This window comes from Panthera onca, chromosome B2 (assembly GCF_046562875.1).
Source record: "Panthera onca isolate mPanOnc1 chromosome B2, mPanOnc1 haplotype 2, whole genome shotgun sequence".
Taxonomy (NCBI): Eukaryota; Metazoa; Chordata; class Mammalia; order Carnivora; family Felidae; genus Panthera; species Panthera onca.
In genome coordinates this window covers 114412228-114433201 of record NC_138343.1, presented here as the reverse complement: position 1 = coordinate 114433201, position 20974 = coordinate 114412228, and the positions used below count along the sequence as shown (strand labels likewise).

At 35.8% G+C, this 20974-nt stretch overlaps 1 protein-coding gene and 1 pseudogene across 1 annotated transcript; both read right to left on the bottom strand.

Moving 5' to 3' along the window:
* Positions 1–11: 11 nt before the first annotated feature.
* Positions 12–20518, bottom strand: LOC132666488 (protein LEG1 homolog). Its single transcript, XM_060614533.3, has 6 exons — positions 20221–20518; positions 18155–18241; positions 16459–16643; positions 15434–15534; positions 9113–9351; positions 12–297 (listed from the first exon to the last, which is right to left on the bottom strand). The coding sequence occupies exons 1-6, from the start codon at positions 20516–20518 to the stop codon at positions 170–172; spliced, it is 1038 nt and encodes a 345-aa protein (XP_060470516.2). The 3' UTR covers positions 12–169.
* On the bottom strand, positions 3523–3987 carry LOC132666489 (ORM1-like protein 1 pseudogene; annotated as a pseudogene).
* Positions 20519–20974: the final 456 nt, after the last annotated feature.

The window sequence follows — 20974 nt, the reverse complement described above, 5'->3', positions numbered from 1 at the left end:
GTGCCCTGCATTAATTTACATTTAAAATTAGAATTCATAGATAAAATCCTAACAAAAGAGCACAAATCAAAAATATCAGAAATAAGAAAACTGTATGGTTATGATCACATTAAAATTTTGAAATTACTGTTTCTCAACAAATTAGAATTGTTCATTTTTAGTTCATTAATTAAATATTAGGAATATACCGAAATTTTCGATTAAAGATTTCAAGAATTATTTCAAAAAGCTCTAGAACTTCCTTTCTTGCATCCTGTGTCTTCATTAAAAATTTCCATCCAGTCAATGACAACAAACCTGGAAAATATATAAAATTATTACTTGTAAATTTAAGTTTATGCCCAATTATTGAAATGTTTATTTTAAGGAAAATTCTATGTATTTTTTCATATAAAAATTATATGCTCATTATATGATAAACACACACATGAAGTTTTCAAATTTATAATTTATTGACCAACTCTTCATATAAAAATCAATAAGAAATGTAAATAATCAGAAAAGTAGGAAAAGTACACAAACATGTTAAGAGTTGAACTTTGCAACAGTGAAGTAGCATTTTCTACATAACAAGCTAACATAAGTTATAGAAATTGCTATAAGACAATGGGTTAGAGAAAACAAGAAATGTTATTCAGTTTTGTGACAAAAATGTAAACTCCTGAAAATTATTTTAAGTGCCACTGAACAATATATGACTCATTGATTTTAGTTCATTTTCTCTCTACAAATTTATTGGTAAAATCATAAATTATACCAAGAAAAATATACGTATCATGCCATGGTTGCCTTATTGTCAATAGCTTATAACAGAAAATAAAGCCTAGAATTATAGTTAATTAATTAAATGAAACATTACATATCATTTAAACAGAATGTTTGGATCAATATGTCCTGATATCAAAAGAGCTTCAAGAAAATTTTTAAGTAAAAAAATATAGTGCAGGGGCACCTGGGTGGCTCATTCAGTTAAGCTTCCGACCCTTGATTTTGGCTCAGGTCATAATCTCAGGGCTCTTGAGTTCGAGCCCCTCATGGGGCTCTGTACAGACAGCGAGGAGCCTGCTTGGGATTCTCTCTCTCTCTCTCTCTCTCTCTCTCTCTCTCTCCCTCCCTCCCTCTCCCTCCCCCTCTTTTGCTGCCTTTCCCACTCTCTCTCTCTGTCTCTTAAAAAACTTAAAAAAAAAAAGGGTAGGGCAGAGCAGTTTGATTTCATTTGTGCAAACAACACAAGTTTTATTTATTCATATTGTTTTATATATAAATGAATTCCAGAAATTTGCACCACCTCTGAAAATTGGGCAAAGGGCCAAGAGATATAAATGAAGTGGTGAAAAAGATGACTTTTATTTTTATTTAATGTGTTGATACACTTAGACTTTTTAAGTTTAAATATATTGTACATACTTTAAAATAAATTAGTAAAAGTCACAGCAATTAAAATGCTTTTTAAATAGAGAAAAAATAAGTTAGCATTTTAAACACAATTTTTGAAGAGAAGAAATATTTCAACTTATATCTGTTAACATATGAGAGGTAGTAGTTTGAAAGTGTTCCGAGTACTTGGTCCCAGGTCTACCTCTATTTTCTTCCTACACTCTTTGGGGATGGGAGGGAGGATAATGCTTAATTTCCGTGAAGAGCTATTCTCAGAAACATCTTTTTCTCGTTTCCACGGAGATGGAGCATGTTACTTGATTGGTGGGTGAGAGCATTTGGTTCATGTTTCTCAGCTGGCTAGAGCTAACCTATTATAAAGTCTCAAGACCCAGGGATAGCTTTTTTCTTTTTTTTTCTATTTAAACTAGTGAGGAAATTGGGCTACTTTGAAATCTTCAGTGTTGATTAATATTGAGTCAGTCAACACACCCAACAAGAAAGCAAAGGGCTGACGCTAGATTTCAGACTTATCTAGAGTATAGATTTCAGTATATAGGAGGATGATGTATTAAGGAGAAAGCACAGGCTTTAAAATAATGTGCCAGAATGCAAATTTACTGTCTCCTTTACCAGCTAGTGAATTATTTAAACTTACAAAACCTCTGTTTCTTTACTGGCAAAATATTGGCAATAACGTTTTTTGGCACCACAGAAAAATGTTGTTAAAATATAGATTCCAGTTACTTAAAAATGCATGGGAAAGACAAAGATACAAAGGCATTATCATACAACTGGTTTCTAAACTCAATACTTTTGAAATACCAAACAATGATGATTACCCCCAAAAGTCAGCCTATTGAAACAGATTTTTAAGTTGGTCTATAAACTCTCTTCGGTGTTTGTTTACAAATGTTACTAGGTTTTTCCGTTTCATCTCAGATCAGAATTTGTTTTTTTGACATATTTACTTCTCTAAGTAAATAAATATTTACTTGTCAAAATATGTAGTTATTTCTTAGAGTTAATGTCAACGACTATGAGAAGCTTCTCTAAGTGAAGAATTCAATATGATTGCAGCTACAATATGATTGCAGCTTTTGGAAAGATTACCACTTTGGCTTACCTACACCAAGACCCATATGGGGAACGGCAAATAATAGGAAAAATACAGGGGTTGAAAGCAGGAAGGACTAAGAAGAGATGTTTTCTTTTACTGGGGACCTGCTATAAAAGACTCCAATTATTTACTTTGGTGCTGTTTCTGAAGCAATGGTTTCTGCCAGACCACAGTCTGCTACATAGTTGTTCATTTTATTTCCTTTTCTAAAAAAATGGCAGACTTTAACAATTCAATTGATCAACCAAATAAGCAGAGGCCTTTAAATTACCATATACTTTAACTGAATGAAATAAATTGTTTTCCTACCTGGTTATCAACCTTGTGTCTGGAAAAGCAGCAAAATCCACTTTGCTCCAAAATTAGAAGGTGGTTTTGGAGGCTGTTCATAAGATGCCTGGTGTCTTCTAATGCCAGTCACGGAAGTGATCTTCATGAACTCGGTAACTTAATAAATGTAAAAATGACCTCCTCTATCAATACAATGTTGAGCCAGCAAAACCAACAAAGGTAGGGATTGCATAAAACAAGGGAATACATTTCCTCTTAGATACTAAAAGGGGAATATGTATGGTAATGAAATCAATCTATAATAAACTTGTAAAAGGATGATTCTGGTTTACATGTAAGCTTACCTAAATTGCCCATGTGTAAATGATTGGAAATTTTCTTCTTCTAACATAATCCCATTCATTATAAACTAAGTTGGTCTTAGTTTCTTATAAATCTCACATTTCCTTGAATTTATCTAGTACACCCTCACTTTATAGCCATTTAATTTATAAGCTGGGCCTGCCCAGCCTGACTATAAAGCTTCTCTTCAGAAAGATCCCAGATGGATTAAACAGAGGCCTCTTCCAGTAAAAATCTGCACTTTATAACAGTACACGAAAGAACACCAACCAGCCCTACAATATAAAAATCTTCGATTTCACATTATCACAGAAACAGTGCAATTTACTAACCATTCCTTCCTTACAGAAAACTCAGTAGCTCTAAAAATTTTTGTTCTGTTTCAAAACTTTTCAATACTCATTAATTCCAAAGATCCAAACACCGTGTAACTTTGGCATTCTTGGAATCAGCAACTCAGGAGAGAGGCTGTGTTTAGGATGAAGTGAGTTGGATCATACATTGACAGAGACTTGCCAGATAATATAGAATTATTGAAAAAACTGTGCGAAACTTCTGTGAAGGTTTAAATTGCACTCCACAGTCCAGGTGTTTCCAACGAATCAGGAAACACCTTGCTTTTACCTTTGTCGGGAGTTTCAAAAGGCACTCTTTTTACTGCATCCAAAAAACCCATACATCCTGAGAGTATGTATAATATTTGTTAAGGTGCAAACAACAGAAACAATGAAGAAGGGAATACTGAGGACGACAATGTGAAGCAAGCCAGCTCCCGATGCGTAAGTCGGCCACATGCCCTGGCTGTTCATTATACGGGTACTTGCATCCACCTCACTGTGGGCAACTCCAACATTCATGTTTGTCCCTCTGCTCCACTCTGGGCCGCTGGCTGGGAGCAGGACCAGGTCCATAGCAACAGGGTCTCTTCAAGGACGAATGCCAGTGCTCAACCCCAGTCTTGGCAACAATATTTTTGTGAAAGTATTGTAGTGATATTTATATATGGTAATAAAAAAAAACACCTGACACAATTTCAGGCACATGGTGGGTATTTAATACATAGGAGTTCCTTTCTACATGTTAACCTCTTAACTTTATATCACACCCATTGTGTACTTTTAGTTTAATGCAATAGATTATCAGATTTGAAGTTTAGTAAGTTTTTAAAATTGAGATATAATTGGCATATAACATTGTATTAGTTGTGGGTGTACAACATAATTAATTTTTCATTCATTTGCATATGGTGTAAGATAATTGTCCAATTTCATTCTTTTGCAGGTGGCTGTCCAGTTTTCTCAGCCATTTGTTTAAGAGAATGTCCTTTCACTATTACATATTCTTGGCTCCTTTGTTGTAAATTAACTGATCATATATGTATGGGTTTATTTCTGGGCTCTCTATTCTGCTCCATTGATCTATATGTCGGTCTTTATACCAGTACTCTTCTGTTTTGCTAACTACAGCTTTATAATATAGCTTGAATTCTGTACGGGATATGCCTTCACGTTTATTCTTCTTTTACAAGATTGCTTTGGCTATGCAGATAAGTTTTCTTCCCTTTCTCTCTATCTTCTATTTTCTCAGACCTTGTAACACAAAGATTGGTCAACTTGATGTTGTGCCATAAATATCTTTAAGCTATCTTCATCACTTTTCATTCTTCTTTCTTTTTGCTCTTCTCATTGGATAAAATCCACTGCCTTGTACTCAAGTTCCTGATTCTGTCTTCCAGTTCATCCAGACTGCAGTTGAATCTCTCTATTAATTTTTTAGCTCTGTTATTATATTTTCCAGGTCAATGATGTCAGTTTGGTACTTTCTTATATTTTATATTTCCTTGTTGAAATTTTTATTTTGTTCATGAATTCTTTTCCTGACACCAGAGAGCATCTTTATGACCATTATTTTGAACTCTTTACCAGGAAAATCACTTATCTCCATTTTATTAAAGTCTCGTTATGAAGTTTTATGTTGTTATTTTGTTTGGAACATACTCCTCTGTTTCTTCATTTTCCTTGCCTTTCTGTGATGGTTTCTGTGGATTAGATAAAATAGTCACCTCTTCCAGTTTTGAAAAAGTGGACTCTGTGTAAAAGATAAATCTTATTCAACTCTGCCCTCACTCTTGGTTGTCTCTCAATCCTTTGTGATTGTCCAAACAGCTTTCTTTGTTCTCAATGGTCCCTAGTAGTTGAAGGTGTGCCAAGACCTGTCAGTGTCCCAAAGAGGCAGAACTCAGTCAGCACCTAGATGCCAGATGATTTTAAACTAGATCCTCAGGTAGCAGCTTTTGTTTGTTACAGTCCTACAGAACCCATGAATTTAAGCCCTATCGGCCATCAGAGCCACACATCAAGGGGTACCCTCTGGAGGACAACTGAAGAAAACATGACACCATAGGTGTGCACAATTTCTTTCCAGGAGATATCTCCACCTTGAAATGAGACAGAGAGAGAGTGACAACAGTGCACCTACCATGCCCTCGGTTTCTAGAGAGTATTGTAGTATTAAATTAGAAGACTGCCCCTCAGTTCATAGCTATTAAAATGAATAAATGGGCCTCTTTCATGAAAAGATTGGATATGTTTCAGTTTTCTTCATCTGCTCTGCACCCTTGGGAATTTGCCACAGTGAGTCTGCACAAGCCCTTTAAGAACTGTCTCTTACTTGGCTATAGCCTCCTGGGTCTTGTGGATACAAGCCCTGTTGGCTTTCAAAGCTAGATGCTTTGGGCACCCATCTCTCTCACATGGAAGTCTTAGACATTGATGTGCTAGATGTGGGATTCCAAACCCAGCACTCCTTAAGGAGAAGCTGGGAGTTGTGAGATCCCTCCCGATTGTGTGTCACCTCACCAAGGCTGGGGTTCATGGCAAAATTGTGTCTCAGCCTCTCTTGCTTCATTGTGGATTTTTCTCTCATTTTTTCAAAGGGTAAGAGTCACTTAGCTAGCTTCTGGATTTCTGTCAGGTGAATTGTTCTGTATGTAGTTGTAGATTGGGTGTATCCATGACAGGAGGTAAGTTCAGGAGCCTCCTATGTCATCATCTGCACTGAAGCTTCAGAGATGCCCAAGCTCATTTCTTTCCCCTCTTTGTACATCATACTTCAGCCACCAATTGTCCTCATTTGAAGAAAGCAGGAGGTAGTGACCACTGCAGCAGAAGAGTGGGGAGTAACGACCTTCTTGGTCAGGTTGGAGGCAGCCAAAGGGGTGGCTGGCCTCAGCCTTGAATCTTAAAATTTAATAAGTTTTTAAAACATTTTAAATTATATTAACATGAATCATCAGCGTTTGACAGTTTTGAATCTTCATTCAGTCTTCATTCCTTATTTTAAACATCACCCATGGGGGAAAAGTAATAAAATCTAGGCAAGCTTTTTTTTCTTACTAATTTATACCTAATAATATTTTCAACTTTAATATGAGCTTTACTCTTAGAATATGTATAGTCAAGGATTAAAACTTATGCCACTATAGACGAAGAGATGGTTCAGAGTTTTACATAATTAAAAATGAAAAACTCCATGCCAATTCTTACCATGAGCAAAAGTGTTAAAAATAGCTAAATTGAAGTCTGAAAAGGTTAATTTTATTTTGTAGATTAAATTTAATGAGGCGACCTGGGTGGTTTAGTCAGTTAAGCATCTGGCTCTTAATTTCAGCTCAGGTCACGATCTCATCGTTCAGTTTGTGAGATCAAGTCCCATGTCTGACTCTGCTGCGACAGTGCAGAGCCTGCTTGGGGTTCTCTGTCTCCCTCTCTGTCTCTGTCACTCCCCAGCTCATGTGCATGCGCAGACATGCCTATGCGCGCACTCTGTCTTTCTCAAAATAAATAAATAAACTTAAAAAATATTAATGAATTTAGCTAAGGTTTCCTGTAGCAAACACTTCTGGAGACTAAAAAGTAGCTAAATGACACTTTGAAACTTTATTGCAAATGTATACATATATTTCTATTGAAGATGAATTTAAAATGCTTATTGTTGAATTTGTTTTTCACTAATGCTTTGTTTTCAGTACATCTGCTTTCCCCATCCTCTGCTTATTTGAAAACTCCAAGACCTTTGATACTGTGATTGAATTCTGAGGGTCACTGGGAGCATGGAGAGCAAGAAGGACAACTAGATGATAGTGAATGCCTTGTTATACAACATCTATGCAATTATACTATGAAGGCTCACCAATTTTTCACCAGTAGTTTTTAACATTTCTTTCTTGTGAAAGCAATTCAAAACTGCCTGATCTATCCAAAGCCAAATTTCAGTAAAACCGAATCTTGGAATAAAATCTTGTAGTGTGGTACTTTCAAGCTTTAAATTAAATAACTACCAACTCCCCCACTCAGTTCTTTGCCTTGTACATCTTAAGAGGAGAGATCCAGTTTATACAACCCAGGTCTACAATGCAATTTTACCGTCTGATACTTTCGCAGAGATGGGCAAGTGACTACCAAAATTCATGCTCCTCCTTTCATGGTGCTTAGTTCTTGGACAACAGTTTAATTCCCTATCCCACTTGCTTCTCCAAACACTATAGCATGTTGCTACTGGTGGGGTGTAAATAACATAGAAGGCGGGGATTGGAACAACCACAGATGGAAGGAGCCTTAGTCCTCTACTGATTGTGTAAAGGGAAACTACCATTGCTGAGAATATTGCAGGAAACATTACTGCAGCAAGAAGAAACTGCAATTGCATGAAGGCCTTCCTTAAATGTTTGGGTTTATTTTTTACTCTAATGCAAGTAAGTTTTCAAAAACATACATTTCATGTATTTATGTTTACTCTGCTTTTATATCTTTCAGATTCATTGAAGGGATTTAAAGCTAGTAATATTTTAATTATGTTTTAAGCTTGGTTCACTGCATAAGAGCATATCTGGAAAATTGAGATGATGTGGTTATTCAAATGTGTAATTATGGATTCTTTCTATTTTTTGCTTTGATAGGAGACCCTATAGCTGAGGAGCTGCAGCAGAATACCTCATCCGTGACTGGTAAGGCCAGATGAAGAGAGCTCACATAAGTCAATTTGCTAGTTTTCCCCATTAAATCATTGAAGATTTTCTTTTGAGATTTGTTTATTTTTCTGAATTTAAGAGCAACAGAGGCACCTGGGTGGCTCAGTGGGTTGGGAGTCTGACTTCAGCTCAGGTCATGATCTCATGGCTGGTGGGTTGCAGCCCTGCATTGGGCTCTGTGCTGACAGCTCAGAGCCTGGAGCCTGCTTCGCATTCTGTGTCTCCCTCTCTCCTTGTCCCTCCCCCGTTTGTTCTCGTTCTCTCTCTCTCTCTCTCTCTCAAAAGTAAAATAAATAAACTTTTAAAAATATTTCAAAAGAAAGAAAGGAAGGAAGGAAGGAAGGAAGGAAGAAAGAAAGAAAGAAAGAAAAGACCAGGGGCGCCTGGGTGACTAAATTGGTTAAGCATCCGACTTGGCTCAGTCGGTTAAGTGTCCGACTTAGGACATGACTCAAGTCATGATCTCATGGCTTGTGAGTTCGAGCCCCGTGACAGGCTCTGTGCTGACAGCTCAGAGCCTAGAGTCTGCTTCATATTCTGTGTCTCCCTCTCTTTGTGCCCCCCCCCCCCGGCTCGTGCTCTGTCTCTCTGTCTCTCTCTCTCAAAAATAAATGAACATTAAAAAAATTAAAAATAAAAATAAAAAAGACCAACATATAAGGGTTTTAAAAAGGGAATACTATCACAACAGCAGCAAAGGAATGTATCTCGGTTTGTAGATGAAAAGTGGACTTGAAGTAGCCTGGTGGCCTTATGAGTCAATAAAGATGCGTAAGAAAAGACAGTCCTTGATTGGAAGGACCAAAAAGTGTGGAATGGACACCCATAGGTAATCGTGACTTTCTTTAAGAGTATGTGTTATAACGACCTTTATATCTGATAAAATCATTATATCTTCCTTTATTCAATGAAAATAGTAGTTTTCTTCAAGCTTTTGTTTTTAAGGGCCTTACCTGAAGAGTTATCCAATCTGGGAAGAAAACTTAGAACAAGCAGGACAGCGTTTTGAAAGTCAGTAAAGTCGCTGATGAAAGGGGCTCTATCCCCGTTAACAAGCATCCGTGGTGGCAGGCCTTTCTGGAATTCATGTGTAATAATCAAAGTTGTAGGAAAGAGGGATGCGGCCAAGTATTCCACAGCCACACACCAATTTCTGCCAAAGTCTGCTTCTGGTTTAGAATAATACTCCAGCCTAAGAGACAAGTGGAAACATGTACAATTATAATTAGTCCACTCAGAATTTCAGCTTCATTGTTTTTTTTTCTGGTTTTAAGTTTTTATCTAAATTCTGATTAGTTAACATATAGTGTAATATTGGTTTCAGGAGTAGAATTTAGTGATTCATCACTCACATATAACACCCAGTGCTCATCACAAGTGCCGCCCTTAATACCCATCATCCATTTAGCCCAGCTCCCACCCACCTCTTCTCCAGCAACCCTCAGTTTGTTCTCCATACTTAGGAGTCTCTTATGGTTTGCTTCCCTCTCTTTTTTTCCCCTTCCCCTATGTTCACCTGTTTTGTTTCTTAAACTCCACACATGAGTGAAATCATATGGTATTTGTCTTTCTTTGACTGACTTATTTTGTTTAGCATAATATGTTGTAGCTCCATCCGTGTTTTTGTAAGTGGCAAGATTTCATTCTTTTTTATGACTAATATTCCATTGTATGTGTGTGTGTGTGCATGCCACATCTTCTTTATCCATTAATCAGTCAGTGCTCTTTCCATAATTTGACTAAAGATCATCTTCTGCCAATAAACTGATAATGTAGTTCTTAGTTTTAGAATGTGATGACTTGGGGCACCTGGGTGGCTCAGTTAGTTAAGCATCCAACTTCAGTTCAGGTCATGATCTCACGGCTTGTGAGTTCGAGCCCCACATCAGACTCTGTACTGACAGCTCAAAGCCTGGAGCCTGCTTCAGAGTCTGTCTCTGTCTCTCTCTGCCCCTCCCCTGCTCGTTTTCTCTCTCTCTCTCTCTCTCTCTCTCTCTCTCTCATATAAATAAACATAAAAAATTTAGAATGTGATGTTTTGAGCTGCTACCTTTGAAGATATGAATATAGGTAATTAAAATTTTGAACTTGCAAAGGACCATTTCATCAATTGTTTATATTTTATTTGGAATTTTTATCTCTTTTAACCACACTTTACACTTATAATTGAATACCATATAATGATCAGATAGATGTTAGATCATGACTAAGTAATACTCTTTAGAAATGTGCAGATAAAAATAAAAAGTTTGCTAGACTGAGATTCTTTTGCAACACTATTGATTTCCTGAAATGAGGAGGCCCCTGAAACATTGAGCATCCTAGAAAAGGTGACGTCTGATTTTCTAAATACATGGATTTTTCTCCTACTGGAGAAAGTATGCTAGGAAGCCAAAAGCTCTCACCTAATTGGGGAACACATTATTACAGTAGAAAAGTTAAGAGGGTAGTAAATAGTTTTAACTCAAGTCTCCCGTCCTCAATAGCTGTCTAAGTATAGTGAACAACTTGAACTTTGTTCTTTTAACAGAATCATTCCCCCTGTCTATTCCTTGCTTTGTTGTCTACACCTGTCTACACCTACATTCTCTTTCAAATCACATTAGATTTCACCTCCTTCACAAAGTTTCCTCCTCCTGTGTAGTCCCAAAGCACCATTTCATTCATTTATTTGAAAGCTATTTTCCCATTAAACTATTTTCTAATTTCTCTGTTTCCACAGCACATATGTAAGGATCATTAAATAGATAATGCTTGCATTATGTTTGTCAATGTTCAGTAAACCATAACATAACCCAGAGGAGAAAACTTCCTGTATGTGGCTCCCATGCTCATGGGCTCCTCTCTGTCTCCAACACCCAAAAGTAGAAGAGTGGGTTCAGTGCATCCTTGGTGAAAGAAGATCTTGGTTTGGATTTGCAGGTGACTACTTTTACTCACATGATACCTGACTGTGAAATAAGGATAAAAACAAGTGTAAATTCATAAGGATTTTGAGCAGTGGCCACAAGGCCCTAGGAACAGTGGATTAAATAAACTGCACAGGAGTCAGAAACACTAGGAAGGAGGTGAGGGTACCAATTCAAGACACAGAGGCATATAAGCAGAAGTGAAATTAAGTGGAAGCCTTTCAAATGATATAATTGAATGTGTTATTGGACAATTTATCTAAGAAGTCAGTTAAGATGTAGTGAAGTAAAAAAATTAAAATACACCTTAAAAGGCCCATTTTCATTTAAAATACAGATATGCACGCACCAGCCAATCTTAGGATTCAAGACCACAGAGTTTTGAGTATATGTAGACAATACAGAGGTCAGTATTCTTTCATGTATATAAAAACCCTAATATATTCTTTTGCCTAAAAAAGTAACACATGAGATTTGAAGGAAGTGCCCCAGTGTATAATAGATTGTGAACATGGCCCCAATTTTTCAAAACTCTTCATCTCTGTTTTTTGGTATATTTTTCCAGTGCTCCTTCTCTGCTACATTGGGAGGAGGTGGGAAGGAAAGAAGCATCACTCTCTGACTCCAGCTCAGTCAAAGGATTTGATTTGGCCAATAAGATATTAATCAACTTGACAGTATAAGTTTTGCAATATGTTTTCGCAATTTGGTTTCTCTCTTTTGCCATTCTGCCATCACTATGGGAAACACTCAAGTTTGCCTGCTGGAGAACGAGAGACACGTGGAGCAGAGCAGAGCTTCTCCATTCATCCCTGTGATGCTGATCAAAATCTAATAATATGATTTGAGCCCAGAAAAAGTCAGCAGACCTGCCAGCTGAATCTCAAACATGTGAAGAATAAACACTGCTATATGACATTGAGGTTTAATAGTTATCAACTGTGCTACATTCTTGTAGAAAAAAACTAAACGAAATATAGGACAACACACCTAGTAAACTGTAGACTTTCAACAGCAAAAGTGAAGCTAAAATTTAATGGAGATATGTTTTCAAAAATCTTAAGTATTACCAGCCTAGATCTCTGTAATTGCCCTAAGCCTCAGTCAAAACTCATGATAGAATAAGAGTATTTTAAGAATGCAAATCATTTCTCATACAACAACAGTTCTGAATTGATTGGTGTATAAGTCCTAACAAAGTAATCCAGGAAATAGATGTGGGAAACTGGAAATGGGTGATTCAACACACACACACACACACACACACACACACACACACGAGATAAAAGGAATCCAGTACAGTTATCAGAGACCTAAGAATCATATCTGACCACCTAGGCAGAGTAGAGCAAGTCAACAGTTCTGAAGGAAACCTCTTCAAGAAGAAGAAATTGATATAATCCTGGATGCTTTTGAACATTTTGAGAAGAAATTTCCTTGGTTTGGCAATTTGAAGTAATTAGTGTTGGGTACAATAGAAAAAAGGATCAACTCTAAAGGGAATAAGATAACAAGAAAAAATAAATACTATCAGTTAAGTACATGTGATGTGAATAGTAATTAATAGTCAAAATAATGTAACCATCGAACACAGACCTAACCCAAATCACTAAACAATTGTACAGAGAAAGTGAGAAGTAGGAAGAATTTTTGTGGAGTGAGGGTAAGGGGAATGAGGTGGTAATTTTCTATGGTCATGAGTAAAAGGATAATACCTAAATCTTCAAATCAGGAAATGTTTTAGAACTTTTCATTTTTAGAAATATAGTACCAAATACCAAAGTAACCAGTGGTTATGGTGGTATTCTCCCTAGATACAGCTGTTTCATTTCTGTATGTATTTTTGGTGGGCAAGATGACAAAACTTCATAAAACCAATTGACTCCTTAAATCATTGACATATAAGAAGTGGATAATATACAAACTAAAAATAATCCAAAACAAAAAATAAGAACAGCTGAATTCAATATATAAAATAAAGAAGGAAGGAAGGAAGGAAGGAAGGAAGGAAGGAAAGAAGGAAGGAAGGAAGGAAGGAAGGAAGGAAGGAAGGAAGGAAGGGAGGAAGGGAGGGAGGGAGGGAGGGAGAGAGAATGTCTGACAAATTCCAGAAGTAACCTTAGCAGCAGCTGCAGGAAAACTCTAAGGATTATCCACTGCTCTAACTCCTAGGATAGGGAGGTGCTGATCATACACACCTTCCTGCTAACCTACCTAAGAGGAATGGAGAAAAGGCATGAATGATATTTTGTTCACTTAGTTGTTCCCCTGTATGACTCATGTCTCCCAAGGATTTAAAGATTCTTCATAAAAGAAGTAAATATTATATTTTATTTCTGCTTCATTATACATTGAAAAGGTGGAAGCATATTTTTTCTTGTTTAATAGCTTTTAATATCTTTTCAGAAGGGAAGAAGCACTTTGGTAGTTACTGATCTTGTAAAACTAGGCCACATACGTTGCAGGCAGTATAGTTTACACATAAGAGGATGAGCTATGGAGTCACAAGAAATTTAAATACTAGCTCTGCCATTCACTAGCTGTAAGATTTTAAGCAAGTTACTAAACAGCTCAACCATATACTCATGATCCAGAAAAAGGAGCTATTTTGAAGTGAGATATTATGTTAAGATACTTAGTGAAATTTCTTTTACTTATTGTACTTGAGAAATAGTAACTACTAAAAAAATTGATTTAAGAGAGTCATTTGTTGACATCTAAATAGAAGGTCAAGTAAGAAGGAGAGAATTTTAGAGAATAAAAAGAGTTAATGAAAACAATTTTCTTAGTATAATTAATGAGGAAAGTGCTTCTAACACTATCCAAAAAAATTCAGGTAATATGCTTGTGATCAAAATACTCATATAAATATTTAAAGTTATTCAAATTATTCACCAAAAAATTCATATGATCTATGATCTTGAAGCAGCTTTTAAATAAAGTTGGCCTGTTAAAAATATGATATTCTTTCAAATGTAGCTCCATTACGTAAACAGCAATAAATACAATAAGTTAAAATGTCTGAGACCACAAGAGACAGGAAATATACCTATAAGAAAAAAATTCCTATGATCTTGAATTTTAACTAAAGTCCTTTTATGTTTCAATAGGCACAAAGTTGCATTCTATAGTGATTTATCCTTGTATATGAACTGAAACATCTATAAATTTAAAAAGTAATCTAGAAAGATGACTTTTGCTATCAGTCACATCTTGAGGTTGGCAATCCCCGCCTGAAATCCTTGTCTGATCATCTCATTCCTATTTCCTGTCATCAGAATAGAAAAGCAGTTGAGTTACAACTTTTGTGGTGGCTGCAGCCTGAAATCCTATCACTGATAATGCCAAGGGAGAAAATCCCACTGCCCAATTTAATACCCAGTTTTTGAAGCCATACCAATAGGTAAAGGACGAAATCTGCTACTTAGGTGATTCATTTACCTTTACTGCCTGATGGAATCAGTGGGAGAGACAACCATGAAATAAGAGGTCCTCACACATTCCTTCCTGGATTAACCAGTCTACTTACACAATACCAAGGACCCTGATTTTTTTGTTCCTGTTTTTTACCATATCCAGATTTCTCCCCGCTATCTCACTCAAAGTGGTTGATTTCACTCCCAGATAGTGTCCACTTTGGGGTGTTTCTGTGAAAGTGTTTTTGAAACTTCCATTTTGAAATCAGTTGACAAAGTAAAACATATTTCCCTTCATAATGTGAATAGGCCTCATCCAATCAGCTGAAGGCATGAATAGAACAAAACATTGACCTTCCCTAGAGTAAAAGAGAATTCTTCTGGCTGATGGCCTTTAAAGGGGAACATAGGCTCCTTCTGGTTCTATAGCCGCTGTCAATCTTTGAACTTGAACTGGGAATCATTCACAAGTAAACAGAAATCATTCTTACACTTTCACATCTAGGTGTATAATAACTTCTAGATGTATATGTGCAGTGGCTTAATAATCTTTTAAGCTATCTTGTGCGCTAACCCTGATGGTAGTTGATCTTGTTCCCTAATTATGTACCTACCATATTATGTGTCTGTGGTCAAAATAATGAAGATAATTTATTTTCTTTTTTTATGTAGAGAAATTGGTTGTATGTTTTATTTTGTTTAATTGGCTAGTTGTTTCATTAGTTATTGGTTGATTAGTGCAAGATTTTTTTTCTCAAAATTTTGCCCCTTTCTTCATAAAACATTTTTTAGTCTAATCACTCTAAAATATTTAGGCCTCATCATTAAAGTACCCAATGGCTAAAATTGTTTAATAAGAAGATTGACAACCACTTTAGAAGAGTAAAAAGGCATAAAGCAAAAAATCATTCGCCATATTAAATAGAAATGATTTGGGATCCATTCTTACCTATCTTCAAATATTTTGCCAGCATTTTCCAGGGTTGAGGCATGTGCAGCCCACAAGTACTTCAATAGGTCTTCGAAGCTACTAGAAGGATACTGTAAATGCTGTAGCAGAGGAGAAACTTTTTCGTATTTAAGAAAATATAACAATTCTTCTCCCTACAATTTCATCTTACTCCCATATATAACTTAGAAATATTCTACATGAGGAATTTTGTTTCTAAGAATTTTGGAAGATTTCAGTGACTAATACTCCATAGAGTATAATAAATATCTATTACAAATAGTAATATTGAATGCATCTATAAGAAATGAACTACAACAATTTTCCTGAGAGTCAGTATTTTATACTGGTCAAGAGGATTTTGTTTTTGGGTTGTTATTTGTTTTTCTGCTATCACAGTAGAAATTACCACAAAATTTTAAGATTAAGAAAAAGGGGAAATTTTTATTAGAATATTTAATTCAATCATATCTAAAAAGGTGAACTAATAATCTATAGAACTAGTAAATTTATCTTTTCATTGTGGATCTAAGCCTACATCTATGTTTAATCGGTTTGTATTTTGCTCATTGAATATTTGGTTTTGATTGCCACATAATTACTTAGTTCTACCAATATATGATCATTTGTTAATTCCGTTGAAATAAGTTAATTGACGGCTCTGAAAACCAACTCCATAATTGTATTTCTCCCAAGGGTTAACCCTTGATTGACATGAAGTTTCAGTTAACCAGAATCATCTTTTCATTCAGTAGGATATCTTTTGTGCTCTCACATTTATGTATAATTTATTTGAAACGTGTGGATAGACTTTGTGTTAATACTGTATTGGTTCGGAGGGTATTAATGACCTGTAGTGCCCTGTTGCAATATTATAATATAACTTGCATAATAATTTACATTTTTATACCTAAGAAAATATTATATAATGCACACAAATAAACCTAGACAAAAAGCATTATACAAAAAAGGACATTCTCTTACCACCTCCTAAGAAAAGAAATTATAAAATTTAAAACAGCAACCTGGTAAAAGGCATTCCACTTGCTCATTATTTCAGGAAAGGATGACTGACAACTAGAAACATTAAGACAGAAATTTGTCTGATCCTTGGGTGGTGGCAAAAGGATGACTTCGTCTGATGATATCCCCATTATGCCAGAATCAACCGCAGCAAGGAAGGGTAATGCACATAGAAAATAATTCATATCTATAGGAGCAAAATACTTATTATTACCACAAGCACTAACAAAAGGTGATAGACAATATTTTTAAGTAATCTGCAAACGAATAAGCAAAACTTCACAGATCCAGAAAGCTAAAAGTTAATCACTAGCAAAAAGAAAAAAAATTGAAAATCCCCCTAAGGATCACCTACATAATTAAACATGTTTTTGTTAATAACCCTACAATCATAAATAAACAGAGACTCATGCAGTTGCCTTTAATATTTTAAATAAAATTAATCTTAATATTTAATATTAATTTAATACTATTCAATATTCTCTTTTTTCAAAACATTAGGTAAAAAAAGGAAGAAAGTTATCTACTTGTGCACAGAATGATACACCTCTAACTGAGGTTTTATCATAAAATGTAATTTTTTTCTAAAACATTTTAATGTGAGTATAGTGTTGACATTTTTTGCTTTGTATTTAGCCAAGTTTAATGTGCAACCATGGTATCACAAAGTCTTTGTTTTTAGGTCTTAAAGCAAACATCTTGGATAAGTGTTGACAATGAATCTTTGGATAATTAAATTGACAAATGAATGGAGGTTTTTTTTTATTTCTTTCTAAATGTAACCTACTCCAGCAGATTCAGACATTATAATTTGGATGGCTATAAAGCTTACACTGATTCTCACTGGTGATGCAGAACATTTTTTATCATAGACACTCATTAATGAATGTAGTTCTCTGCCCCAGTGGAGCAGCTGATACTCCAAACTACTAAATCAATCTAAGAATAAAGAAGCCTGAAATCTAGTGCTGGGGCCACAACTACTTGTGTGTCTTTGCAAAGAACAAGTCGGTGCTGTATTAGAAAAATATGTAAAGGTGTATGTGATGTGTGTCACTCTAAGAAAGTGAAACTTAATATATTCTTGTTTCTAGTTATTGGGAAATACATCTAAGGAATTGTGTATAAATTAATTGTATTACTAAAGCATAAAATAGAATGAAAGAATTAGAAAATACCTTCTAATTATTTTACTATTAAATATCTGGTTGGAATTATATTCATAATAAATAAATAATTATCTGGTTGAAGCCTTAGATTTCTCATTTGATAAATTGATTTGTGGTAGATCACTCTGACATGTTTATGGTTTAAAAGTTAAACACATTTGGTTTGAGCAAAATGAGAAAAAGCCTTATTTCCTTCTTCCCTCATTTCTCATCCTTCCTCATTCTGGAGACTCCCTCTCACTCATGGGATCTCCCACCTCACTTGCCAGTGCTGGACTTTCAGGAGCTGTGGTCCTTTGCAGATCCTTGTTTTAGTCCTTCTATTAAAGGTGAACATGTCTTAAGGAATCATTATTGACATTATGGCTGTTAAATTCTAGAATGTGGCCTAAGGGCCACAAGGTACATGATGAAATAGATTCCTTCTTACAAAAGAATAGTATTGTTTGGTCTCTGTCCCTAAGATTTTAGGTTGAATACTTTCCTTGGGGGAAGGTTATTACCTGTTTTGCCATTTAAATGAACCTACCAGCCCACCAACTGTCCACAGAGATACACAGAAGATCTCCAGATTCATAGCCACAGTCTTTCCTTCGTCTAGGATCAGCTAATCTTCCTAGAAAAGAGAGGGTGCAGGGATTATTTATTATATGCTAGTGTTAATTCTTGAATATCAATAAATATTTTGCTTTCATTTTGTCTCTTTCTTTTTCATTGATCTTCAACGACTCTCTCCTGCTCACTCCCACATTCCTTTCCTTTTCCTGTCCCTTTCTTAAACACACACACACACACACACACCCTACACTCAATCACATGTTCCTACACCAAGCTGTTTCCAGGTCTGTCCTTTGGCTTAATATTAGAATAGAATGGACCTAACTAAACATTGGAATTTTTTTTAACTGGGCATTTATTTTCAATATGCAACCAAGCCTGAGAAACACTTCATTAGCTCATTCTTTTATTTCCTAGTAGATTTCATTTCTATTTCTGCAGTAAAATTTCATCCAGATTTCAAGTCTGTTTAAATTCATTTTTTCCTGATTACTCCAGCTGACTCCACAATGCCCCTTGTTTTGCACTTTTAACTTTTATCCAAAAGCTGTTGTTCATTATGGAAAGAGCCTAAGTGTCCATCAACTGACAAATGGATAAAGAAAATGTGGTTTATATATATAATGGAATACTATTTGGCAATGAGAAAGAATGAAATCTGGCCATTTGTAGCAACGTGGATGGAACCGAAGGGTATTATGCTAAGTGAAATAAGTCAGGCAGAGAAAGACAGATACCATACGTTTTCACTCATATGTGGATCCTGAGAAACCTAACAGAAGACCATGGGGGAGGGGAAGGAGGGAAAAAAAATTACAGAGAGGGAAAGAGGCAAACCATAAGAGACTCTTAAATATTGAGAACAAAAGCTGTTGTTCATTGTTTTCCATTTAATTTCTACTATCTTTTCCTGTTTCAGTTGTGTTGTGAATTGTCTGAAAGTACTTATTCACACCCCACCTTCCCACCGTTGTAGCAAATACTGGATACTTACAAACTCATCAATGGATGAGTTTAGTCAGGCTTGGTCCTGAGGTGCGAATGCACTGAAAGAATAAAAAGGGCATTAAACTACCAGCCCGTTTAGACTTTTCTCCCCTGAGGCTGGCCTGCCTCCCATAGTAGACGTTATTTTAGTGATGTCTCCTGGGCCAGGGTTGCTTTGACCCCAAGGAAAGCTAGATGAACAGGAGTAGCTTTGGGTCTCAGGACATTTCCTGACAAAAATGGATGATTTACCAACCTCAGTGACTCCTGAATATGACCACTGCTAAGACCTAAGGTAAACTGTTATCTCCCTGTATTTTTTCCCATCGGAATAAAACAAATTTCTTTATTGGTGCTGTTAACTGTATGGAGCAGGCAGGAGACACCACTCTCTTTTATGAGCTTCTTCTTTCAGCCACAACAAAAATGTCTTTTTAATTTGTGAACCCTTGGCCCACAACATATCTCCTAATTAAACACGAGAATGTATCTTCAGGAGGAATCAATAATTTGCAGAGAAATATCCTCATGAATGAGACATCACACCCTGTCTATATGTCCTTTCTTCATGTAGAGGTAATCACAATTGGAACTTTAAAAAATGCAAGTTAATTTGACCTCGCCTTCTGTTTTGTTTTTTTTTTATTTTTTTATCCAACCCCCTTTTTTTTTTTTTTTTTTTTATCTCGCCTTCTGTTTTTAATGTATAGCCTTTTGGCTGCTTTGTTCATCTACGTGCTTAGGATGGTATCTGGCACCTCGTGGAATTTCAATAAATACTTGTAGAATATTCAATAGATTTGATATGAAGTCTTTTTTTTTTTTAATCTGCAACTATACCTTATTCTTCACTGTGGTTTCTAGTCAAAACAGAAAACACATAAAAGAAGGATTTATGGAGAAGAAGAAGTAGAGAAATATGATTATGAGGGGGACAGAGGAAAGAGAAAAGAATCAATTTTCAAAAACATGGTATGGTATATACGGAGTCCTATTTCCCACATGGTTATATTGGTAGATCATTAGGATGAAAACAAGAGTCATTCTTACCTGTTCTAAATTGCCAGCCATTCTGGAGAGGTAATCCCCATAAAATATTTTGTTCATTGTCTGGTACAAAGTTTTCAAAATAACTGGCTGTCTTGTTCACTAGGATTTTATACATCCCCATTCTCTCAGAGTATACCCAGGGATCGATAATGTACTTTCCATTCTCTACCCTGTAGTCACTGAACTGACCAGGACTCTTCAACCACAGGGGGGGATACAGATCTGAGAAGTCAGATCCTGCTAAAGAAACACAAAAGAAATAAACTAGTACCCCGGCCCAAGGAGGAAGGAAAGCCATTGCTCCAAAGCTGCAGATTGAGATTGTGGCAAGACTTTTATAGGGAAATGGAGGAATGATTTTTTTTTTTAGTGCAGGACAGTCTTCCTGGAATAAAAGCTATGTTATTCTCTCTCATTTATGGCAAGGTATGCTGTGTGACTAAGTTCTGTCCAATTGATAGGAAGCCAAAATGTGATGTTGCAACTTTCAGGAAACCTACTTAAATGACAGTTTGTCCTTTCTTATTTGTTCTTTCTTCCTTCTGCTGGCTGGGATAACTTGATGCTGACAAACCCTCTTAGATTATGAAGTAGCAAGAAGGGTGGCAGAACAATAACATAGAAGAACCTAGGTCTCTGACATTCACAGAGCTCTAGACTACCTACTTTCTGACTACTTTTGCTAAAGTAAAAATGGAATTTTATCTTCTACAAGACAATTCTTTTTTGGCAGGATTTGTTGCTACCTGGAGAA